Source organism: Hemitrygon akajei, chromosome 12, assembly GCF_048418815.1.
Source record: "Hemitrygon akajei chromosome 12, sHemAka1.3, whole genome shotgun sequence".
NCBI classification, from domain to species: Eukaryota; Metazoa; Chordata; class Chondrichthyes; order Myliobatiformes; family Dasyatidae; genus Hemitrygon; species Hemitrygon akajei.
The window spans coordinates 30676670-30704079 of NC_133135.1; the positions used below are offsets into that span (position 1 = coordinate 30676670).

Consider the following 27410-nt stretch of genomic DNA (forward strand, 5'->3'; position numbering starts at 1 on the left):
TTGAAACATGTCAAAATGCCAAAACTTGATAAATTTCCAAGTACAATTGAAATTCCAATCATGATTAAAGGCCTGTAAGGTATAGTGCCATTTAGTGACAAATATTGTCAAATTTATTTATGATCACTTTTTATTACTTTTTAAAGCAAGGGATAATATTATAAGTTGGAAAGATCTGTGTGTGTGCTGCCTGATATGCTGTAAGTAAATCCCATTTGCTGAAGTAGTTGCCTCATGTTATTTTTAAACTGTAGAGGTCTACATGGCACTTCCCAGCCCAGAATTAATTAATTTGTGTGTTATTTGAGTATTTCATAACTACTTTCCCTTCCAGCAAATGTAATTGTAAAGTTAAATATCCTCATGTACAGAATTGGGTAATTTTTTCAGGTGTGTGACACATGATATCATTATTCAAAAACAATTAATCTTGTGCTTTTTTGTGTGGGTGCGTGTGTGTCTGTGTGAGTGCGTGCATGCGTGTGTGAAGCTGAAAACCACCATGCTATTGTCTTGTCTTGTTTTTTCAGTGCTGAGAGGATTGATGAAGCCTGGCCTGTTTTTACTCTCTGTGTTTTTCCTTGTCTTTTTATTCCCTCCTCATCCTCATTGCACTCTACCATCAAACCCTTCATCTCTCAGATCAGCGAGAAGGTTGGTCTCTTTCACTTCTTATCCATCTACGCCACGCCAAACGGATTGTCCTGTAGTGAGACAGAGGAGAGCTGGGGTTTCTGGTTCCTTGCCAGTCACAGCCCAGCCCTACCTGTTGGAATCTAATGACTTTCTGCTTAAGTGTCTTTAAAACCTTATGGAAGTGTCAGTGTGCTGCATGATAATGTTGATTTCTGTTCTTAGTCACTGGCTTTGCAATGTGCCATGAGGAGAATCTCAACTGCTTGCGCTCTGCTTCTTTCACAGTTGGTAGCTGCATGAGCATTATTTTGAAGCAGTCATCCTCGAAGCCCAGATTGAAAATCAGCTTTTAAAAATGCTCTTATGTTTTTGCTCAGATTTCATGTTCTCATCATACCAAATCCTATTATTTCATACATGTATCAGCTTGCTCAAAAATTGAACTGCTATTAGCACAAACAAATCTACTTCCTAAATTAGTATTCTGGAGCATTAAAAGTTAATATGAATTGTAAATATAGATGCTAGCAGAAATAATCATACCTTGGTAAATTTAGTAAAAAAAAGTATTGGTATATTCAGATCAGGCTATACTTGTGGGGAGAAAAACTGTGAAACTACGCCTGCAGTATTTTCCCATTAATATCTAATAACACTATATCTAGATTGGGGATTTTACTTGTATACCACCTGCTGTTTTCTAGCAGCTACAATGGTGGGGTTAGTATTATTATTTGAAATGTTATCCTTATTAAACCAAGCAGTTGGGGCTTCTTTTTAAAAAAAAGTTCTGAGATTTTATTTAAAATATGTTGTAGTTTTTTTTACAAATAAACAAGTTTCTGAATCTGATTTCATTTATCCACCAGAATTTTTTTTAACAATGATCAATCATTTCTGTGTAGCTCCCTTAATGTGAAATGCTATGGCAATTTGATTGAAATATTCTAATAGAGATTAAAATAGTATAAAATGGGGCAAATTTATAGATTCATATGGAGTTTAACTCCTTTTTTTCCCCTCATCTCAGGTTTTGTAATGCAGACATATACACATCAGGGCAATGTTATGATTTTAATTGGTTTCAAAAGGTTCTTTATCAAACAGATATTTCACATGCTTGGAAAGACCTCAGAATTGGGTTAAAATGCAAAGTCCCCTAAAGTGGTTTTACTCATACTTTCTAAGTAATATTCATTGATTTAATTATGCAACCATGGTTTGATCATTTAAATTTTGGTGAAGTGTTGAGCCTTAAAATATCAAATCCGAAACCATATGTATTAAAGATCTTGGCTTATTTGTGTATGTTTTCTGTAGGAAATTGAATTGGTCAATAAAAATGAGGTTTTCTTGATTAGTGTTGAGAACCTCTAGAAAGTACTTGTGCCATGAAGTACATTCTGTGATGTAAATTTCCAGCTTCTGTGGAGTTTCTCATGCCTATAATATAAATTAATTCTTTCTGAAGTCTGAAGTTGGTTTATTGTATTTTTGGAAGTTCTTTTGCACTTATTTGCCTCTTTATTGTCTCCTAATTGGCAGTTAGCAATCCACTCAGTTACTACACCAGTTGTATCTTGTTATCTCTAGCAATTTTTTCTTCCCACCTTTGGCCCATTTCTTCCATTTCTTTATTGTCTCTGTAATAACTCTGTAACACACAATGATGATAATGGGCTCTTTTTCTACATCCGAGTATTCCTATTGGTCACCGTTGTGTTTCAACAATAATCTGAGGAGCCCTTTCTCCATATCTATCTGTCTCTTAATATGAACCGTCCCAAGAATGCAGAAGAAAAGTAAGCATTTGTAGGACTGGTGTATCTCCTTGTGCATCTGCCAAACTGCTTTGCAGGCAGCCTTTCACAAAGAATTAAAAGAAAATCCCTCAAAGTAAAACGAGTTTTGAATGATTAATAAACCAATACCACTATAAGTATTCAGAATATCTAAGTTTGTTGTATTAAGAAAACAGATTTAAATTTAGCTGGTGTCTTTCATGTTGCTTACAGGACCTCAGCCAGTCACATTTTTTAGAGGAACCTCTCACCACAGTGATTACTGATCTTTGTGGGCAGTAATCTTTGAGATAAGTGGCAACCCCTGTTGCTTCATCGTTCACCATTTATTTCATATCTTCATAAATAATGAAACTGTGACTGCAAAGTTGTGAAAATACCCATCGTAACAAAATTTTCAGAGCATCATAAATATGCCCTAGCTAAGATTCAAACTTAGTTCTTTTCTGCACATCCATTTCTCCTAGTTATTCAGGTGTTTACATATACTTAGTAGTTTAGATTTTCTTTTTTCCTTTTCCTTTTCTTATTGGAGAGTGAAAACAAAGGAGAAAAACTGGACTTGTAACTGGATCATATCACTGTTGGCTACATCAGTGCTTTCCACCCTTCTAGTCATCACTTTAAAATCTAATTCCAAGTGTAAGCGATGTCAATCTTTTTTAAAAGAGTGTTTGCATAACTTTTTTATTGTCTCTTGGCTGACAGCATCATTTGAGGTCTCTATAGAACCAATAATGGCCTAATTTAAAGCCATTAAACATATCAGCTACCAGCTTGAAAGTGACAGAGTAATCAATATATGCTCAATGCTAATGTTATGTGAATCTGTCAGTGCATGTTGAATTATTATTTTCTCCCTCTTTATTTTTCCTCTGTGAATTTGTGCTTAATATAATAGATTCTTGCTTGAAATATTTGGAGTTCTGCCTGCCAACATTCTGCCTGCATTTTGTTCTTTATGTAACAACAAATGTTACATCTAACAAATAAAAGCATCATGCTGCAGTCTCCATTCAGAAATGTTCTTGCTACCAATGCTAGGTGACAAGGTTAAATAGAAGTTGGAAAGTGCAAACACGAAGGATTAAAAATAAAAGGCTTCAACAGCTTAGTGATGACGAAGTTATCAATTATAGTTGGAAGTATCTCATTTGTAAACCAAGTTTTAAAAATATTTATGCTTACAAACAATTTTAAGCAATTTCCCCCCAAAATTTTAGAAAACTTTCAAAATAGTGTACCTCCTGTACTCTTATGCACAGAATGCCAAGATGAGATAATATCCTAGCATTGGCCCAGTGCTGACATCAGTATCAGTTGAACCCTGGTTTCAACTGGAACTGGGATGGATGTTATTGAGAAGGTTGAATTTGAATTGTCAGTTTGTGTAAATTGAACAAAATGCGGCTTGTTAGCAGATTAAACTAGTACACCGAGACTATAGTTGTGTTGGACATCTTGCCCAGATTAGATTCCACTTCTGTGCCAGGTCCAGAGTAATGATATCATCATCCATTAAATATTTTGAATGTTAACTAGTTTATTTGATGCAATTTTTTGCCTGTTTAGTGCTGCCCATTTTTCCATGCCTATTTTTTTTTGTGTTATTACTGGCAGTTTTATTTATTAACAGCAGATCTTTTGTATCATGGTCTCATTTTTAGCAGCAGCCTTTATAAGAAGCTTCTGTTATAGTGGAGGCTTCAATTCTATCTAAAAATTGTTAGATAGGAATAGTTAATATTTTTGTTTCTATTGGTTTAATTTATTTTGGGTAGAACATGAGTAGATCGTCCTCTACATCCCAATTGTAATTGTAGAATCACATTTGTAGAGATCAGAGATAAGATTGGTTGCTGTCTTAGGGCCGTCTGGTTCATAAAATTAGGCATTATAAAGTCTGCATTGCCAGGCTCTCTGCATTTAAATAATGTTTGTTCTGATTGCTCAGTTCTGGTGGTGGAAATTCATATAATTAACTCAAATTATTTCCAGTTAACACACACAAAATGCTGGAGGAACTCAGCAGGCCAGTTGCTACAATTGGTTCCACAAATAGAATATTATGAAATAAGAATTTGGACATGTTGTTTGTTCATGGTTTTGACACAAAGCTGGCACAATTAAGCATAAACATGTAAAATATACCAATTCTCCATGGTATCTTTATTGAAGTGTCATTTGGTCTACGCTTTTGGAACTTTCTAAATGCAGGCAAATGTGCAGTATAAAATAAGAAATTGTTCAGTGATATCAGGAATCCATCCCAGTTCTGATATTTAACATCTATTCTTTATAGCTTTATGGTTCCATTGCAAACATCTGATAATGTAGATATGCCCCTGTGAAATTCTGACATACTTGAGTGCATGATGTGTCATGTCTGTGAAATTTCGTACAAACCATTTATTTCCACATTGAATTAGCTCTTTGTTCCCTTTTATTTTGATTCTTTAACTTCTTGCATTAAACTGCATGGGAGCTGTTGGCTTGATGCATGATGATTGAATGTAAGCACATTGCATTTTTAGCTTATGTGGCAAGCTTTTGTAAATTGGTCACTGCAATTTTTGGTGCAGTGAAAATGAACTCCCCATTTTCAATATCTATTCTAAAGTTATTATCCAAAAGCGGTTTCATTTTTGTTAAACAAGACTGCAGTGATCAACATTTAATAGTCTGGAGATGTTCAGTTTGATAAATCGCCATCACGTGAAACCATTTCCATTCCCATGAATAATGGCGGGGATATTCTCTGTAATTACTTGCACATTAAATAGTAACAGGAGCAAAACGTCAGTATGGAGAAGAACAGACAAGCTCTATAACACTGCAGCTAATATAAGCCAGTCATTATAGTGTTAAGCAGATAAAATATTATTGACAATGCCCTACTATTGACCGACGTCATGACACTGTAACTCTAGCAAAATGATGTTGATGTGTACCAAAGAACACTTTTCTTGGAGAATCTATATTTAAATAATATTTTAATGTATTGAAGCCACCGGCTATGAATTTTTTCTTGCAGTATATTAGTTATTACATTGGGTGTTATGAAGGATGGTTTACCTGAAGTTTTGTAATTTTTAGAAAGTATGTTATCAAAGGTATTCCAATTTGCAAATTTGGTAGTTGCAAGTGCACCACATTTGAAGATTTTTCTCCCTTTGCAGCTTGTGAAAGATGATCTAGTATGGGTGATTAAATCCCAACTTACAGCTTTATGAATAGGCAACAATGATACAGTTCTTTTCCTTATTTTCCCCTATACCAAGACATGGAGAGAACCACTTAGGAATGAAACTTAATCACACGAAGCCAATTTTAGGTGATGATTATCTCTGTAATCAAGCCAAGTATGTCCAGCAGTGTGGCAAGCAGTTATCTTGGCCTGGTATTTACAGGGTGATTGGTGGTCAGTTAGAGCAACCCCACTACATTACTCTTAAATGACTTCTTACCAGATGAAATTATAGTGTTCTTATTCTTTTGGAAAATCTGCAAAGTCATATTTCAGGTGCAAAATTATTATTTTTTTAAATCACCATATTTGCCTACTATTTACTTGATGTAATGCACAGGCTTGTACCTTTACAAATATCTTACAGATTTAATTTTGTTTCAAGAGTTGAAAATAAAATGTGGTGTTCTGCAGTCTGCCATTTTTGTACAATTTACTAGCCCACTACAAACATATTTTGTTGGAAACTGCAGTAATAACACTTGAAATTATACCTTTCCTTTAAAAAAAAATGAATGATGCATCTTTTAGTTTTAAGCTTTCCATATTTTAAGTTCTGAAAAGAAAAAAATGCATGCAATATTTTAAGCAGTTATTCTTGTTTCTACTGTATATGGATCCTCACAAATATTTTGATTGTAAGAACAATACAGAAGGAGTGCAAGTATAGATATCTGTCTCCAGGGACCAAGATGTTCTGGATTCTGGAAAAATGATTCCTTATTGCATTTGTGATTGCATGTTAATAATGTTTTGCTTATTTAGAGAACTTATAGGTGAAGTTAATAGGAGGAGTTAACATACTGCTGTGCTTATGACATGGTAGGGCTCATTGTTACTGCTGATATGAGAGTTACAAAACTTAGTGTAGCAGAATACATCCCTATAGAGAAGCTAAATTGGAGTGCAAATCACTGGATCACTCTGGTATTTCCTGTTTGCTAGTTCATTCCCTCTTCATGTACTGCAGGGTGACCTGAAAAATAAAGAAATTCAAAATATCTCATGAATTAATTTGCTATTTCTGCATGCTACCCAGGCAGCCGAAACAGAAATCTGCATTAAATTTCCAAAGGATCTGTTGCATCTTAAATTACTAAAACTATTATCAAGTGCTGCTTTTTAATTAAAATAGACATTTAAATAAATGATAACAATTTTACATTCTAAGCCAAATTATTTCATTTACAAATACTGCCTTTGATTCAAATGGAGTGCATATTTTCTTTGCTCGATTAGAAATGCCAAATGGAGTAGAAGTTTTCTGTTCTTCATACAGGATTAATTTGCAGTATACTATAAACATTCTTGCCTGGTGCTTGTATTATTTAGGCATTAGCTCCAAGCTTTTTTATTACTGCAGTTCATGTTCTTAATGGAGCAACCAGTCTTTACCAAGAAACTTTGGTGTGGTGGGTGGATGGAGCTTGTGTTCAGTGCGTAGTAATATTTCTGAGTTGGTATTTTGTGTTACTACCAGAAATATCTTCCTTTTCAGTGCGCCGTGTCCCCCCGCGGTTCTCTATCCCACCCACTAGCCATGAAGTGATGCCAGGAGGCAGCGTCAACCTCACTTGTGTAGCTGTGGGGTCACCCATGCCCTATGTGAAATGGGTGAATGGAGCAGTGGAATTGACACCAGAAGAAGATATGCCTGTTGGGCGGAATGTTCTGGAACTGGTTAATATCAAGGAATCCGGGAGCTACACTTGTGTTGCCATGTCTTCATTGGGTGTCATTGAGGCAACAGCACAAATAACTGTTAAAGGTAAATCAATAAAAATATGACTATAGTATCAACACTACTGTTGGTTTATTATTGTTACATGTACCAAGATACAGTGAAAAAGTTGCCTTGCATGCTGTTCATACAGTTCAAATCCTAATCCAGTGCATTAAACTAGAATATGGTAAAGTAATAACAGAGCATAATATAATGTAAAAGCCATTGAAAAAATGCAGTGCAGGTAAATGATAAAGTGCAGGATCAGTGCAGTAGACTGTGAGCTCAAAAGTCCATCTTATTGTACAAGAGGATCTTCATTAATTAGATGTACATCTTATTTGATGAATTGTGCTATTTAACTTTTCCTTTCTGGTTTATACTTTTCTTCACCTAAAAGTGAAATGTGCCGCAGCTGTTTGTTTAATCTTACTTGATAAAATAACTTCCCTGCTAGCATTAGTTCAAGAAGGCAACCAGGGATAATCCTGGGAACTGTAGCTAGTGAGTCTCACATCAGTGGTAGGGAAGTACTGGAGAGAATTCTTAGTGATAGGATTTCTGAGCATTTGGAAACCATAGCCTGATTAGGGAGAGACAGCGTGGCTCTGTATGGGCCAAGTTGTATCTTCCTAACTTGATTCAGTTTCTTGATGAGATGATGAGGGTGGTAGAGCTGTAGATGTTGTCTACATAAATTTTGGTAAGGTGTTTGACAAGGTGCCTCATGGGAGGCTCATCCAGGAGATTAGGACGCTTGGGATCCATAGTGAGTTTTCCATTCAGATTCAGAGCTGGTTTCTTCATAGAAGACAGAGGGTACTGGTCGAAGGGACTTTCTCTAGCTGGAGATCTGTCATTAGTGATGTTCTGCAGGGATCTGTACTGGGACCTCTGCTGTTTATGATGTATATACCATAAACGACCTGGATGAAAATGCAGGTGGGTGGGGGAGTCCAAGTTCATAGCTCTCCAAAAGTAGCTGAACAAGTTGATACGGTGTTTTCTCTGGAGTGGTGGCAGATGAGGGGAGATCTGATAGAAGTTTATAACATTATGAGAGGTATGAATAGAGTATATAGCCAGTGCTTTTTTACTGGGGTTGAAATGTCTAATACCAGAGGGTAAGCATTTAAGATGGGAGGAAGTAATTTCAAAGTAGATGTGCGGGGCAAGTTTTTACACACAGTGGTGGGTGCCTAGAATTCACTGCTTTGGGTGGTGGTAAAGGCTGATATATTAAGGACTTTTAAGAGATGTCTAGATAGGCACATGAATGTGAAGAAAATGGAAGAATATGGGCAATGTGAAGGCAGAAGAGATTAGTTTTGTTGGCTATTTGATTTCTAATTGGTTTGGCACAATATTGTGGGCTGAAGCGCCTATTCCTGTGCTGTATGGTTCTATGTTCCATTTTACAGTGCATGGATTTCTCTCTAAGAAAAATTAGTAAGTTCGCACTTGTGGCACACCTTGTTGAGCTGTTGCCTCTCAAGCTCTAGCAACAATCTTCTCCTCTTTTTGCAATCTTTGTGGAATTTGCATGTTCTTCCTGTAACCACAGGTTTCCTTTGGCTACTCCAGTTTTCTCCTATGTCCTAAGCACTTCCTTAGATGGCCACTGAAAATTACCCCTAGTGTGCAGGGAATGGCAGAATCTGGGAAGAGATAATGGGAATGAGAAGAAAGTAAAAATAGGATTAGTGTAAATGGGTCCTCAATGGTCAGAAAAGACAATGGGCTGAAAGGCCTGTATCTCTGCATCACGGACATAATGAAGCATAACAGTTGGTGGTAATTTGTCAGACAATTATTTCAGTACAGTTTAAGGTATAGTTCATATTCAAGACTTTTTCTCTCTGATTTCTTACATTGTGATACTGATTTAGTTTTAAAATGTAATTAGCCATATGTTGAGTTAGTAAAGTGACATTTATTTATTTCACTCATCTAAATGTTTATTTTGCACCTTCAAGTAACTTCTAAATATAACTGTTTGTGCATTCTAGCTTTACCAAAACCACCAACTATGGCAAGTGTTACAGAGACAACAGCTACCAGTGTTACACTGACATGGGAATCAGGAAATATGGAAATGATACCATTCTATGTGATTCAGTATAAACCAAAATCCTCTGCAGGACCTTTCCAAGAGGTGGATGGGGTCGCCACCACACGATATAGCATTGGGGGTCTGAGCCCATACTCAGAATATGAATTTCGAATTATTGCAGTAAACAATATTGGCAGAGGACCTCCTAGTGAAATAGTTGAAACCCGGACAGGTGAACAGGCTCCATCAAGCCCACCTTTGAAAGTTCAGGCACGTATGCTCAGTGCCAGTACCATGTTAATCCAGTGGAAAGAGCCGGAAGAGCCCAATGGGCAGATTCGGGGTTATCGGGTCTACTATACAACTGAACCCAAGTTGTCCTTGAATATGTGGAACAAGCATAACTTGGATGATAGTCACCTAACCACCATCAGTGGCTTAACAACAGGCACCACGTACAGCATTCAGGTACTGGCATTCACCTCAATGGGGAATGGACCACTATCTGATATAATACAAGTTAAAACCCAACAAGGAGGTAAGTCGCATAATTTTTCCACCAATGGCTATTTAAAAATTTCACTTTTAAACTAAATGCATAGATGACGATTAATCTCCATGACCGCAATATTTTGGTAGCATTAGTAGATAGTAACTTGTTTAATTTATACATTTACACACACGCACACGCATACACACTATATGCTGTGTACAAGCCAACTGGTTTCAATCATCTAATCACCAATTGTAACTCTCCAGTAGTATACATTTGAATTACTACAAATTGTCCAACGTATTTTGCTGTTAGAACTATCAGATTGGATGAAAGATTTTACTGTGCAATACTCAGATTCTTGTCATAAAGTTAAATGACTAAGCAGTTTCCTTTGTAAAGAATGGTGACTCATTTTCAATATATTTTCAAGGGTGCAATTGCATTGTGGTTAAGCTACTGAACCAGAATCAATTGACTTTGGATTATTGATTTAAAGACATGACTTTGAATCCCATTACAACAGATGGAGAATTTAAACTCAAGTAATTAAATAAATTTGGAGATTAAAACCTGACGTCAATTATTGTGATACTGCTAGATTGTCATTTAAAAAAAACACATCCAGTTTATCAGCGTCTCTCATTAGGAAATCTGCTGCTCTCCAGAGCCACAGTGTTGGTGATTATTTTTCAGCTAAAATGGCTAGTAAACCACTTAATTCACAAATAATTAATGTTGGGCACTAAGTGATATCCACAGCCAGTGAACTAAAAACTTGTATTTCACAACAGCTGTCAATCAAACAATATTGAGTGCAGCTATAGCTTTCATTTTGCCACCCAGCCGGGATCATCTGGTTTATATTGGGCAAAATTGTTTTTATTTTTTATATCACACATATATTGTAATCACAGCCATGTGTTTTCCCCAGAAAGAAGAGTGCTACTGACTAGGTAAAACAGGTGATCTCATGTATGGTCATTAAGTTAATACTTTTCCTCGTACAGTATGTCCATTGGCTTCTGTATAATGTACTTTGAGACATTCCCATTACTTAAAGCTAGCCAGTGACAACTGGAAGATCATGTTCAATTATTATCTGAGAACACGATTAAATTTCATTGTGAATTTTCCAAACCAAAAATGTCTACGAATATTTGCTGTCTATGCTCAAACATTTGTTCCAGCATTTATGGCTCGATTTTTTTTTTAAAAAAAAGAAAGAATATGGAACATCTTGTTTAAAGGTGAAGTAACATGGGCATTGCACAAAAAATATGCTGTGTAGTAGCAGTAGGCATGCAGATTTGCATGGCTAAACTTGTTAAAATGTGATTTTTGTATTTACCAGAAGTGATATCTGCTTTCATTGCTTCTATGAAGCTTCAGATATCCTAACAAAAGAACATTGCCTGGGTCATACAGTGTCAGTGAAGAAAATAGGTAGCTATCTGTTTCTTCCAGCATTGGTGTGGTCGTTCAGGTGGTCAACTTTCACTGGATCAACAAGGCCTTGCACTCCCAGAATGACTTTGACAGTCAGAAAGCATGCTGTCAAAACTGTCACTGACACTGAATGTGAACATCAATGAAGAACATGCAAATAATTGAGTACTGTATGAAAGTCTATTTACTGAAGTATGACAGTTGTTTCTTCCCACGAATTTCAATTGGACCCCACTACTTATTCCAGGCTATCCTGTCACTGATTCAATGGGCAGATTTCTCAGCTTAACAGCTGGAAATTTTGATTAGTTTACACTGCTCGTTGAATTTCATGAGGAGTACTAAAGCACAGTGCAAGTGTCCCAAAGTGGAATTAGTGGACGAAGACAAGATTTCAACCGGTTCTCAACTGTCCCAAGTAACTGCCCAGTTAATTGCTTATGAGCCAGCAGATTTTTCTTCCATGTTCAAATAATTACAGTAGTCAACACAGCATAAGTTCCTGTATTGAAAATAATAGTTAATAAAATAAGGTAATTGAAATAATTTAATAAAGGACTGTTTGTTTGAAGTTTATGCTGATTACATGGTAAATTCAAGAAAATTAATGTGTAAAGTTGTATGTCTGAAAGGAATATACTTGGGTTGAATGTTAATTGTTCTCTTTACTTTGAACATTATTCTTCTACAGTTCCTGCTCAGCCTGCTGAGTTCCAAGCTGAGGCAGAGTCTGATACCAGCATTGTGCTTTCCTGGGTGTTGCGTCAACAAGAGAAAATACTCAAATATGAACTGATGTATTCTGAGGAGATTGATGGCAAAGAGGTATGATGGTGTCCACATCTCTTGGAGCTGAAAATAGAAAGGAAGATGCAGTGTTCTCAGAGTTAGTCAGTGCAAAGGCTTTAATGATTATGGCTTTACTAGCAATTCCAGTGTAATTTAGAGATGGAAGTTTAATGAAATCAATATATGCCAGATAATAGTAGGGGGCTTTGGTTTGGTGTTAGAACTATGTGTTTCTCTGTGCATGATAAAACAAATTGTACCTTGCACATTGGCACCCAATTATATACTTCAGTGGAGACTGAGATGTGAACTTGTAAGTGCAAATGAAGCAGGGGCAGGAGTATGACATAGTTTTAAATATTTTTTTTGTAAGCTCACATCACTAAGTTTAAAAATGTCTGGAAAACAACAAGCATTTCTTTATCTTAAAAGGTCCTGCAGTCATGAAATTATAAATTGGTACTAAGAAACTTTAAGTGTTTTTTTAAAAGGCTGTTAAGAAGTGAGGACAGTTAAAAGACTGAAATAACTGGGAAGTGGAGTATTGGATGTGTCAACCAAAGCAAGTTTAATGGATGTGCATTTGAACTTCAAAAATGTTTTTAGTAGATTTTACGTTTTAGAGTTAACAGTGCAGAACAAAGAAATTACAATAGCAGGTGTCAAGTACTGTACTGTGTAAATAACTATGAATTTGGGGCAGTGTGGTAGCATAGAAGTTAGTGCATTGCTTTGCAGCGCTAGCAGTTCCCAGTTGGGATTCAATTCTCAGTGCTATTGTAAGGAATTATACATTCTCCACATGACCACATGGGTTTCCTTGAGGTACTCTGGTTTCCTCGACGTTCTAAAGATGTATTAGTAAGGGTAGTAGATTGTGGGCAAAAAGCGCGACAATATTTGCAGGCTACCCAGCACATCCTCACTGATTTGATTTGACACAAACGACGCAATTCACTTTGTTTTGATACTAATCTTTTGTCTTTTAATCTTTTATAGATCCTTATAACTACATACTTCTCTTGCATTAGATTTGGCATTTATTTACTTCTTTTCCAAGATTAAGGAATTTAAATTTGGTGCCGTGTAATTTATGTAAATAACAATATAAATTGTTGTATTATGTAAATTCTTCTCATTCTCTGCATCTAATGTAGCTCAAATTGTTACTTGTGCCGTATACTTTACAGTGTACAACATAGGTAGTGTTCAAAGAAAAATACAGAGAAAAACAGTTAATGTTTTCAAGACTCACTGAATTTTCCTTGCAGGAACATGTAATCTTTGACCCTAAATCTTCATACACTGTGGAAGGACTGAAGCCAGATAAAACCTACTACTTCCGTTTAGCAGCTCGCTCAGAGCATGGTTTAGGAGCATTCACACAAATAATTCCTGCAAAGACTATGCAATCCAGTAAGTTTTAAGTTCTCTGTTTTTGTCTGTGCCTATTGCTAATAGAAATCTAGGCAACATGGCCAAAATGGTAGACAAGTTTAGCTGATGGTATAGCTGTGTTTGTTTATTCAACTGAATTGCACCCTTCGTTCTATAGAATAGTCCATAAATAGAACATAATTAATCTGTATATCTTTATCATAATAATTAATGAAAAATCTTATTGCAGATAACTACTTCATTGCAATAGAAACATATCCCTTTGAAAACAAGTTCAGTGCTTTGTATAACATGTTTATTCATTCTAAAACTCATTTGTTAAGTAAGATGCATTCCAAACCAGCTGGTTTTATTGTGTACAATAAGGCTTTATCATGTGAGTTTGGCTTTCAAAGTAATCTAACAATTTTGGGAGAGCTTATCTGCCTTGACAGTAAGCTGTAGCTGCAATATAAACATTAGGAGTATGGATATAGAAGACAGTGAAACAAGTAATTTCTGCAAAACATTGCTTGGATTTACAGATTATGTACATTTTTATGTGACATTTGCATTTTGTGTTTTGTTAATAATATGTTTTTGTGTAGAAGAAATACAGCAAAGAACATGAAAAATGATTGCCTTAGCTGCACATTAGTATTAAGGAATAAGCAACTATCTTTCTTAGTTCAAAAACAATGAATAATAAGCTTCATTAAAATGCTGCTTCTCCATAGATGAGTGCATTTTGTAGTTTGCAAAATACTTTTGAGTTTGTAATGGTGGTGGACTTTAGGAGATCTAGGCCTCATATGGAGCCAGTGATCATTAATGGAGAATGTGTGGAGCAGGTTAAGACCTACAAGTATCTGGGAGTACAGTTAGACGAGAAGCTAGACTGGACTGCCAACACAGATGCCTTGTGCAGGAAGGCACAGAGGCGACTGTACTTCCTTAGAAGGTTGGCGTCATTCAATGTCTGTAGTGAGATGCTGAAGATGTTCTATAGGTCAGTTGTGGAGAGCGCCCTCTTCTTTGTAGTGGCGTGTTGGGGAGGAAGCATTAAGAAGAGGGACGCCTCACGTCTTAATAAGCTGGTAAGGAAGGCGGGCTCTGTCGTGGGCAAAGTACTGGAGAGTTTAACATCGGTAGCTGAGCGAAGGGCGCTGAGTAGGCTACGGTCAATTATGGAAAACTCTGAACATCCTCTACATAGCACCATCCAGAGACAGAGAAGCAGTTTCAGCGACAGGTTACTATCGATGCAATGCTCCTCAGACAGGATGAAGAGGTCAATACTCCCCAATGCCATTAGGCTTTACAATTCAACCGCCAGGACTTAAGAACTTTTTAAAAGCTATTATTAATGCTTTTTGAGATAGTGATTTAGATGCATATCATATTTTTTTACTGAGTTAAGTATTGTATGTAATTAGTTTTGCTACAACAAGTGTATGGGACATTGGAAAAAAGTTGAATTTCCCCATGGGGATGAATAAAGTATCTATCTATCTATCTATCTAATGTGCCTTTCATGATTTTAAGTTGCTCCAAAATGCTTAACAGCCAATGATGAAATACAAATGAAAAATGCAACAGCCAGTTACTGCACAAGTTTTCAAAAGCAAAAATATGATAAAGTCCAAGTCATCAATGTCACTTATGTTGATTGAGGGATATTGGCCAAAACACTGCTGGTGAACTCTGCTCTTTTATAATTTTTAATTTTCAATTGATGTACCAGACCAGGGCTTTGTGTAACATCTCCTCCAAATTTTGGAACACTAATGTAGAGTTTTTTGTTCACGTATCTGGAATCGGACTTAAACCCACAACTTAGAGAGAAATATGAGACACAGCTAGCATTTAAGAAGGTTGAACAGCTGAAAATGCAGAAGTTGAGTTTATTGTCATATGCACGTACAGGTGCAATGAAAATGTTACTTTTAGCAGCCACAGGCATGTAGGATCATATAAGCAACATTCACAAGAAAAACATAAATTAATCATAAATTATACACAATTTTAAAAGAAAACACAACACCAACAAGGTGGTCGGAGTAGTATAATGTTGATAGACTCAGGATTAGGGTTTTGCGAGGTGGTTCAAGAACGAAATGTTTAAAGGAAAATAACTTTTATTGAACCTCGTGATATAGGTCTTCAGGCTTCTGTACCTCCTGTTTGATGGTAGCTGCAAAAAGATGGCATGGGCCAGCTGGTGGGATCTTTCACGATAGATATCGCCTTTTCTGAGCAGTGCCTCCTGTGATGTATTGGGCAGGGTCTACCACTCTCTGCAGCTTCATATGTTTCTGTGCTTTGAAGCTGCCATACCAGACCACGATACAACTAGTCACGATATTTTCAACAATACATGTGTAGAAATTTGTTAGTGTTCGATGATAACCTGAACCTCTAAAGAAAGTGAAAATGCTGGTAACGTTCCTTATGATTACATCTATGTGCTAGCTCCAGCTCCTTTACTTGATACATTAACATTCAGGAATTTAAAGTCGCTGACTCCACCACTGATCCCACATTGTAGACTGGTGCATGTTTTTCTTCACCTTACAAAAGTCAACAATCAGTTCTAGTTTCACTGAAGTTGAGCAAAAGGTTGTTTTTGTGGCATCACTCAGCCTGGTGACCTGTCTATCCCTGGTAGGTGACCCGTTGCCACCTGTCATTTGTTGAACAACAGTAGTGTTGATGGTGAATCTGAAGTTGATATTGGAGTTGGTTAGCCACAGTCGTGTGCATAGAGAGTAGGGCAAGGGGCTAAGCATGCAGCCGTGAAGTACACTAGTGTTTATGCTCAGTGAGGAGATGTTTTTACCAATCCCCACTGACCAGGTCTGACAAAGAGGTAGTTGACTATCCAGTTACAGGGGGAGATACAGAGGCCCAGGTCCTGATGAGGTTTGATGGGATAATTGTGCAGACCGCTGAGCTATAGTCAATGAGCAGCATTCTGAGTTACGAGTTCCGTATGGTTCGGAGCAGAGTGAGGAACCAGAGAAACTACATTTGCTGTTGACCTGTTGTCAGTAGGCAAAATGGAGTGGATACAGATTGTAGCTTCTCTGCCATCCAACTTCTAAATGGACATTGAATCCATGAACTACTTTTTAAAGTTTTTTTTGCACTAATTTTAACTGTTTAAAAGATGTATATATGCTTACTGTAATTATGTTTTTTCTCTATTTATTTATCCTGTATTTCATTGTACTGCTGCAGTAAAGTTAATGAATTTCATGACAATTGCCGGTGATATTAAACCTTATTCTGATTCCATAAGACATAGGGACAGATTTAGGCCACTCAGCCCATCGATTCTGCTCTGCCATTCCATCATGGCTGACTCCACATCCCACTGAACCCCATACACCTGCCTTCTCGTCATATCCTTTGATGCCCTGACCAATCAGGAAACTATTAACGTCCGCTTTAAATGTACCTATGGACTTGGCCGCCACCACAGTCTGTGGCAGAGCATTCCACAAATTCACTACTCTTTGGCTAAAAAAAAATTCTTCCTTACCTCTGTTCTAAGAATAACCTCTCAATTTTGAAGCTGTGCCCTCTAGTTCTAAGTACATCCACCATGGGAAACATCCTCTCCACATCCACGTTATCTACTTCTTTCAACATTCGGTGAGTTTCGTTGAGATCCCCACGCATTCTTCTAAATTCCAGTGAGTACAGACTGAATGCTCCTCGTATGTTAATCCTTCATTCCTGGAATCATCCTCATGAATCTCCTCTGGACTCTGTCCAATAAGAACACATCTTTTTTGAGATATGGGGCCCAAAACTGTTGACAGTACTCTAAGTGTGGCCTGACTAGTGTCTTATAAAGGTTCAGCATTATCTCCTTGCTTTTACATTCTATTCCTCTTAAAATAAATAATAATATTGCATTTGCTTTCTTTACCATAGGTTCAACTTGTAAGTTAAGCTTCTGGGAGTCTAGCATGAGGACTCCTAAGTCCTTCTGCACCTCTGACTTGTGAATTTTCTCCCCATTTAGATAATAGTCTACACTTTTGTTTCTTTTACCAAAATACATGATCATACATTTCCCAACACTGTATTCCATCTGTCACTTTTTCACCCATTCTTCCAATTTGTCCAAGTCCTGCTGCAATCGCATTGCTTCCTCAGCACCACCTACCCCTCCACCTATCTTTGTATCATGTGCAAACTTTACCACAAAGCCATCAAATTCATTATCTAAATCCTGCCTGTCAGCCATTCCTTTATCTATGCCAGTGTCTTTTCTGTGATGCCATAGGATTTTATCTTGTTAAGCAGCCTCATGTATGGCACCTTATCAAACGCCCCTGAAAATCCCAAGTAAGTGTCATCCACTGCCTCTCCTTTGTCCACCCTGCTTGTTACTTCCTCGAAGAATGTAACAGATTCATCAGACAAGATTTCCCTTTACAGAAACAATGCTGACTTGACTAATTTTATCAATAGTCTCCAAGTACCCTGAGTACCCCAAGACCTCATCCTTAATAATAGACTCCATCATTTTCCCAACCTATAAGGTGAGGCTAACTGGCCTATTATCTCGTCTTTTGCATTCCTTCCTTCCTTAGAGTGGAGTGACATTTGAAATCTTTCAATCCTCCGGGACCACGCCAGAGTCAAGTGATTCTTGAAAGATCATGACCAATGCATCTGTTATTTCTTCAGCAACCTCTCAGGATTCTGAAATATAGTCCATCTGGTCCAGGTGACTTATCTACCTTAAGACCTTTAAGTTTGCCTAGCACTTTTTCCTTTGCAATAGCAATGGCACTGACACTTGCTCCCTGACACTCACAGACTTCTGGCACACTGCTAGTGTCTTCCACAGTGAAGACTGATGCAAAGTACTTATTAAGTTCATCTGCCATTTCTTTGTCCCTCATTACTACCTCACCAGCATCATTTTCTAGTGATCCAATATCAACTATCACTTCCCTTTTACTCTTTGTATTATTAAAAACACCTTTAGTATCCTGCTTTATATTATTGGTTAGTTTGCCTTCATATTTCATCTTTTCCCTTCTTATAGCTTTTTTAGTTGCCTTTTGTTGGATTTTAAAAGTTTCCTGATCATCCAACTTGCCAATCACTTTTGCTACCTTATATGCCCTTTCCTTGGCTTTTATGCAGTCCTTAATTTCCCTTGTCAGCCACAGTTGCCTACCCCTGCCATTTGAGAACTACTACTTCTGTGGGACATATCTATCCTGCGCCTTGTGAACTATTCCCAGAAACTTCAGCCATCTCTGTTCTGCCATCATCCCTGCCAGTATCCTCCTCCAATCCACCTGGGTAAGCTCCTCTCTCATGCCTCTGTAATTCCCTTTATTCCATTGCAATACTGATATATGTGACTTCTTCCTCTTCCTCTCAGATTGCAGTATGAATTCAATCATATAATGATCACTGCCTCCTAAGGGTTCCTTTATATTAAGCTTCCTGATAAGATATGGGTTATTACACAACCCAGCTAAGAACTAACAACTAAGTTGGCCTTTTCCCTAGTAGGCTCAAGTACGAGATGCTCTAAAAAACCATCTCATAGGCAGTCAGTAAGTTCACTTTCTTGATATCTGACACCATCCTGATTTTCCCAATCCCCTTACATAATGAAGTCCCCCATTACAATTGTGTTGTTATCCTTATTACATGCCTTTTCCAGCTCCCTTTACAATCTCAACCCCACATCTTGGCTACTATTTGGAGGCCTATATATGATTCCCATAATGTGTTTTTTTTCGCCCTTGCAGTTTCTTAACTCTGCCCACAACGATTCAACATTCTCTGACCCCATGTCATCTCTTTCTAAAAATGTAATTCCAACCCTTGCCAACAGAGCCACACCATTGCGTATGCCTTCCTGCCTGTCCTTTTGATACAAGGATTATCCTTTGATACTGAGGTCAGACTCACGTCTGAGGCAGGAGCTGATTCACACCATAATCAACCTCTCAAAGCACTTCATTAGGCTTGATGTAAGTGCTGCCAGATGGTAGTAATTGAGGGAGGTCATCACAATCTTCTTAGGCTTCAGTACGTTAGGTGCCATTGTGGAGCCGATGGAAGCATCAAATCGCAGAAGCGAGAAGTTGAATATGTCCATAAATACTCCAACCAGTTGTGCCTCACAGATCTTTAGTGTTTGGCCAGGTATGCCATCTGCACCAGGCATCTTTCATGAATCCCTCCACTTGAAGGACGCCTGAATGTTAGCCTTAGAGACTGAGATTTACAGGGTCATCTGGAAATGTGGCAGATCATGTGTGTGTGTGATGGTTCTCCCTATCAAATCCTTCATAAAAAGGCATTGAGCTCTTCCAGGAATGCTGCGTCACTGCCACTTGTACGCTCCAGTTTCTCTTAGTAGCAAGTTATATTTTATATTGTGTAAGCCATTGTATAAAGAATCTTCTGCAGTTATTGAAATGGAATTTATATTATTTTTAATTATCCAGCATAAGCCTGCTAATAGGGAAGTATTTAAACAGGTGCTCATCAATTCTGGCAAATTCTATGTATGTTGATTTGAGTATGTAATATGATATGTGGGTGTCTAAAATAGAAGGACAGCATTTTTAATGTTAATACTTTTTGAAGTGAAGTTGTAAAGTGTAATGTGTTACTTGGAAGTAATTTAGATTGGGATTGCTTCCTTTTGGGCAGATGCTTTTGTTCAGAATAAGAATCTACGATCTCATCGAAAGTTTGAAACACTTACTAGAAATTACAAATTGAGCTATCGTTAGTATTAACTAAGAGGTATTTTGTTCAGTCTAGTGATACTATTTTGTAATATGCATAAATAATTTATTCAATCTCATGATTTTGAGTTAAAAAATACACGTAGGAAATCTCTGAAGTACTGGAACATAGTGTCATGTTTGCTAATTAGTGTTACCCAGAGGAATGCCATTCTATCCCTTTGAAGAGTGGCCTTCCTAAAGACGTATAAACAGAAGTTGTAGCTGCTGTGATGCTCAACAAGCAAGATCAGAACTTAAAATTGGAGCTCAGCTGTTCAGGTTTCATATCAGGTATTTCACGCAAGAATAATTGGAAAACTCTAATTCACTTACCATAAAAGGGTTATGAGCCCAGGTCAATTTCAGAATTGAGATTGACAAATTCTTGTAAAGTAAGGGAACTAGAGGTTATAGTACTAAGCTGAATAAATGGATTTTAGCAGGAAATGAAGCAGAATCTATGGGAAACATTCAGCAATTCAGATAGCATCAGTGAAAAATGAAACAGGGTGATGTAAGATATGTAATCTGAAAGGTTGACTCTTTCCTCAGCAATGCATTTCCAGTATTTTTAATTATTTCAGTTTTCCAGCATTTACATTCGATTTTTAATTGGAAATGGACACACAAATGTGCAAATTAGGAAGTCATTTAGTCATGACTGATCTGATTGTAACACAATTGTCATCATCCTATACACCTCTTCCACCTCTTGCTAATCTCAAACAATTTTTTTTTACATCAATCGGATATTATCACATTAGTCAATATCTGCTTTTATTCTACAAATCTATTAAACATGTCACCTGTTATCATATCAAAATTAATTTATACTTTGTACTTCTTAACCTAGAGATCACTGACCTGAAGATTTGATATGATAACATGTGAACATGAGTTTAATAGAATTGTCGAATAAAGGTATAAGACCATAAGATATAAGAGCAGAATTAGGCCATCTTGACCCTTCGAGTCTACCCCATTATTTCATCATGGCTGAATCATTTTCCCCCTCAACCCTAGTTTCCTACCTTCTCCCTGTATCTCTTCATGCCCTGACCAATCAAGAATCTATCATTCTTAAACACTCCCATCATAGGAAACATCCTCTCCACATCCACTCTACTAAGGTTTTTCACCATTCAATAGGTGCAATTAGGTTACCCATCATTCATCCAAATTCCAGTGAATACAGGCCCAGAGCCATCAAACGCTTTTATGAACCTCTCTTGAACCCTCACCAGTTTCAGCACATCCATTCTAAGATAAGGAGCCCCAAACTTTACACAATACTCCAAGTGAGCCCTCACCAGTGCTTTCCGTTACATCATTGCTTTTATATTCTAGTCCTCAAAAAATGAATGCTAAGATCACATTTGCCTTCCTCACCGCAGACTCAACCTGGAAATTAACCTTTTGGGAATCTTACAGAAAGACTCCCAAATCCCTTTGTGCTTCAGATTTTGTGCATGTTCTTTCCATTTAGAAAATAGTCAGCCCTTTCATTTTTCTCCCTAAATCCATGACCATACTCTTCCTGGCACTGTATTCCATCTGCCACTTCTTTGCCCATTCTCCTAATCTGTCTCCGTTCTTCTGTAGCCTCTCTACTTCTTCAAAACTACCTACCCCTCCACTTACCTTCATACCATCTGCAAACTTTGCAACAAAGCTATCAAGTCAATCATCCAAATCATTAGCATATAACATCAAAAGAATTGGTCCCAACGCAGCCCCCTCTGGAATACTACTAGTCACCAGCAGCCAACCATAAAAATGGCTCCCATTTAGTTCTACTCTTTGCCTCCTTCTAATCAGCCACTGCTTTATCCATGCTAGAATTGTTCCTGTAATGCCATGGGCTCGTAGCTTGTTCTGCAGACTCGTGTGGCACCTTGTCAAAGGCTTTCTTAAAAACCAAGTACACAATATCAACCAATTCTCCTTTGTCTATCCTGCTTGTTACTTCTTCAAAGAATTCCAACAGATTTGTCAGGCAAGATTTTCCCTTAAGTAAACCATGCTGACTACAGCCTATTTTATCATGTGCCACCAAGTACCCTAAAGTGACATCCTTAACAATTGACTTTAACATCTTCCCAACTGGAGGTCAGACTAACTGTCCTATCTATGATTTCCTTTCTGCTGCTTCTCTCCCTCTTGAAGAGTGGAGTGACATCTGTATGATGCTACATCATCCTCTTCTTTTTTCCAGTTAGTCTAGCAAATTTGCCAAAACTGGGTAATTCTGGATTTCGGTCTCCTGCTTTGGATTCTTATGGGAAAAATTTGCTTTTCCTTTAGTTACTGTATATTTGCTGTTAAAAAAACTAGGAGCATTTGCAATAATAGTGCAGTAGCATTGTGTTATTTGGTAACTGGAAAGACATATAATAGACAGTAGTGTGCAAAAATATATGTGCCTCAGTCTTTTGCACAATCCTGTAAAAACAAATACTTGAATACACGTAACAAATACGGTTATGGCCTGGACAATAGAAAGGGAGAGGGTTTGATAGGGACCCCATATTAACATCCTTATCTGTAGAAAGTTAAAGGAGACGATGTTCATTTGAGAACAAGTTTACAAAGGTGAAGGAATGTAGTTGTGTTGGGAACTAGTTTACTCTCTTGAAAACAAAACAGAATCCTTGGTCTAGCTGCTGGCAGACTGAGATATAAGGAAATAATGTTCTGAGAGTTAATGAGCAGAATACTTTATTTCTCTGCCCTCCTTTTGTTAGTTTACTTCTCCTTTATCATCTTCTTTGGCACCGCTTTTGTGATTTTTTTTAACCTCACTTTTTAAAAAAAATATACAGTATTTCTGTTTTAGCTCATTAAAAAAATCTATTCAATATATGTAATTGATTTACTTGTTTATTTATTATTTTATTTATTATTTCTTTCTCTGCTAGATAACGTATTACATTGAACTGCTGCTGCTAAGTTAACAAATTTCACATCACGTGGGTGATAATGATTCTGATTCCTATCTGCCATATTATCACAGATTTACCTTCTGTTCTTGTTTACTCACTTCCTCTAAAACTTAAACCATGTGTTATATTTATTCTGATGAAAGGTCATCAACCTGAAAGATTAGTTTCTAACCTATAGGTGCTACCTGATTAATGTTTTCCTCCTTGTGTTGGATTTCTAGTGACTATTTTTCACTTTTGAAGAATTAATACGTAGTTTACCATTTCAGTGGAATAACTTGAATTTCTCACATGCTCTGCTCATACACGAGTATGTGGTAGCTCTGAATATGCAGGCTTAGCTGCAGCATGATGCCTCCTGTATGGATCATTTTAAAATGTTGTCCAACTATTCATTAGCCAGGATGTCAAATTGGAGATGCTTATCTGTTAGTGTTGTACACATGCAGGCAGCACAGAATCTTTTCAGTAAGTGTATCAAATGCTGCTATTTTAGTTGTAACAATATAATTCAAAATACATTTTGTACACATTCAGGTAGGTACCTGCATGATTGTCCAGTATTTATTTTCTGTATTATTTACCCCACCATACTGTTGTTTTACCATATTTGCGCATGATTGAATGCAAATAGAATTTACTAAGTTTAAACATTCTTAACTGTTTGAAAAGAGCTTTGATGTTAATTTGCTTGTTCTCTGCATGCATTTTTAATTTTAGTATACATTTTCTGTTTAGTCTTTTTATCATTTTATTTATTATTTTTCACCCCCTCCATTTATTCACTAGCCCCCTCTGCCCCACCTCAAGATGTTCATGGTGTTGCCATCAGCTCCTCCAGCATTCGGGTAAGTTGGCGTCCACCGCCAGCAAACAGTCGTAATGGAGTCATTACCAAATACTCCATTATATATCAGGCTGTGGATAGTGAGGACAACAAGAAGCATGTTTTGGACAATATTGAGGCAGACGCAACCAGCTCGCTAGTTGAGAGTTTGGAGAAGTGGACCGAATATCAGGTGTGGGTTATGGCTCATACGAACGTTGGTCCAGGTCCGAAGAGTACACCTGTGATTATCCGCACAGAGGAGGATGGTAGGTTGTTCAAAAGTAAATTTAAATATATTTAACGTTGTGGTACATCTTTCACCAAATTTTCGAAGATAGTTAAGCCCACACAACATTTAATGAAGAAAGTGAAATTTAGATAGAAATTGGAATAATTTCTGTAATTATGCATTTTAATTTCAATGTATAAAACTTCACTGTCAAAATGGATCGATGTTGCACTCAGGCTGTTCTTGAGAAATAAGATGGTTTGCCTTTTTTCATGAAGCTAAAAATAAGAATAATAGCAGTCCACAATAAATGTTGATATGCAAGATTTATTCCAAATTATTTTCTGTAAATATTAACAAATCTATTAGCAAAGAGGTACTCCAGACAAAATTGTAGAGTTCAATTATTCAAGAAATATTTGTGTATGAATTATCGATTAATAACACTGTGACATCCATTAAGATGGAGCAGACCATATGTCTAGGCTCACAGCAATTGCCCTATGCATAATTACTTCAATTAGTAAAGATGATCTGTTTAAAGACTAGGAGAAACACAAGTAGCTTCTTTTAATAAAGGTAGCTTGTTTTTTTTTAAAAAAGAGTCATGAATAGTGCATAAAGTCAATCTCAGTTCATAAACAGTCTAATCATTAGGCTTTGATAACAGGAGAATTGCCCCAATTATCTTCAGTCTGTCTTAAAATAGTGAATCACTAAATGCATCTTTTATCTTTTATTTGTCTGAATGAAGTTCACCCCACAAAGTGTGCTGTTTCACAGCTCCAGTGACCCAAGTTCGATCCTGACTTCATAGAGATTGCAATTTCTCTATGGCCATGTGGTTGCCCCCAAAAGACCTGTTGATTTGTTTTTATATATATGAGAGACACCTCCCTGATTTATGACATGTGGAATTAGTTGTATTATTTTGTATCTACACCTGTCTTTTGCACTTGTGGAGCACCAGGAAATAAAGAATCTAAAAAGTGGCACTAAAAGCTTTATCCTGCAGTCAGCTGCAGTCTTTATTCTGGTTTCTTTGTCAGTGTGTTCCCAGCATTTCCACACCTCAGACATATCCAATAACCTATGACATGCAAGGTTTTGTGAATAGCAAATTGTGACAAGGAAGCAAAGTACCAAAAGAGGAACGAGAGAAGTGAGTTGAGAGGAAGATTGAAATCTCCAGTGATGAGAAATCACTTGGTGCAGAGTGCATGAACAGCAATAAGGATACTTAGATAGATTACTGATCACAAAGGAAATTAGTGTCACAGTAGCATTACAAGTGCACCGATACACAAATATTAGAAGAGAAGTAAGAAAGAATAAAATGTAAGTTACCTCAAACAGTCTAACAAGAGAGGGTCATCAGATCCCCAGCTATAGATTGACTCATTATAGATTCTCATGGCCAAGGCTAAGAATGACCTCATATAGCACTCGTTGGAGTAGTGCAGTTGTCTTTGTTCATTACTAAAAGTGCTCCTCTGTTCAGCCAAGGTGGCATGCAGAGAGTGAGAAGCATTGTCCAGAATTGCCAGGATTTTCCATAGGATCCTTTGTTCTGTTACAGCCTCCAGTGTGTTTAGTTTGACTCCTGTAACAGAGTCAGCCCTTCTAATCAGTTTATTGAGGTTTTGGCATCACCCAAGTTGATGCCATTGCTCCAGCACAGCACGGCATAGAAGATTGTACCCAACTTCTGCTGAGTCATCAGAGAATGCTGCTGGTAGAGTTGGTGAGACAGACTGAAGACTTTAACATTGATGTGGGAGGAGTGGAACAAGTGTGTATAACAAGAGATGAAGGGAACAGCATACAAATGCAGGAATGATAGGAAGATAGGCCAAAATGGGATGGTGTGAAAAGTGTTTTATGCCACCATAGTAGGTATTGAGGATTCAACAGCAGGCTTTGGAAGGGTTGGGGTGGAGTGGACTGGGGGCTGGGGAGTGTGGATGGTGTTGTCATCATTAAGCCAAGTTTACTTTAAGGGTATAATGCCATCAATACTGCAATGTAGGCATTTGCAATTACAGTAAAACCTGATGTTTCTGTCTACATGTGGAATATTTTTGGACGGGGCTGGTACAGATGAGTGAAAATATGCACTGTTTATAGAATAAAATAAAAGTTCAAAGGTTAAATTAATTTTTTTCCACTATTAACCCAAAGTTTACATAGGGAAATCTAAATGTATTTTCAACCCAAGGAATGTTCAGTTCTAAAATTGAAATTCCAAAAGACCGGTGCGGGGGGGAGCAACTTGTACTCTGGTTCAAGTTATAAGCTGTATTTTAGGTTGGGTGTCAATAATAAGAACCTTGTTTGAAAATTGGCTTGGTGTACTGATAAACTGATGTCCAGAGTTTATGATAGTTACAGACAGACAAGTGAGCCCAGTAGTTTTTTGAGGGAGTTAAAGTAACATTTCTGTAGAAAATGGAAATTCCAGATGTTTTCCATTTGAGGATGAGTGATATCAGAGACACCAGGAAGCAGTGGATGAGTGAAAAGCCTAAGGTCTTGAGAGCAGTTGTGCAAAATCAATACCAGGATGGGAATAAGCAGAGAGTGATTCAACAAAGAATGATAAACCTGATGGAAGACCATCACACTAAGAACCAAGTAGGAGTCCAGATATCTGAAATACAGAAGTAACAGCTCCTGTAGAGAACTGGAGCTATATTGAGCTCATTGTTAGTTGGTGGAAAAATAGTCTTCAGTACTGAACTCTCAGCTGCAGACTCAAGCTAAGAAATCAGCAGCTTACTAAAATACAATCAGTGGCTGAGAACCTGAAATGGAATGGATGGAAAATAAACAGGAAAACCCTTGAAACTTTAACCAAAATCTCTCAATGTATTCTTACAAATGTTTGAAATTTCTTTTGCTGCTACTTTTTCAACTTTAATTTTTCTACCCTACCTCTTAAGATCAGTTTTTTAGCTTCTATTAACAAATCTTGTGTACACTTCAGTCACACACCCACGTACAAGGCTGTAGGTCATTTTAAGTTCAAATCTGCTTTTGTTTCACATCAAAAGGAAAAG

At 37.2% G+C, this 27410-nt stretch overlaps 1 protein-coding gene across 14 annotated transcripts in view; it reads left to right on the forward strand.

Moving 5' to 3' along the window:
* The window catches only part of LOC140736838 (receptor-type tyrosine-protein phosphatase F-like), a 344443-nt gene that overhangs the window by 191995 nt on the left and 125038 nt on the right, over positions 1-27410 (forward strand). For 8 of the 14 annotated variants that reach the window (XM_073062804.1, XM_073062808.1, XM_073062807.1 and 5 more), the window contains 5 exons: positions 7184-7453; positions 9418-9999; positions 12095-12228; positions 13464-13608; positions 24083-24388. In XM_073062804.1, coding sequence (XP_072918905.1) covers positions 7184-7453; positions 9418-9999; positions 12095-12228; positions 13464-13608; positions 24083-24388 — 1437 coding nt within the window. The remainder of the gene's footprint in view (positions 1-7183; positions 7454-9417; positions 10000-12094; positions 12229-13463; positions 13609-24082; positions 24389-27410) is intronic. The other 6 variants (XM_073062812.1, XM_073062814.1, XM_073062817.1 and 3 more) reach the window with 1 other exon arrangement.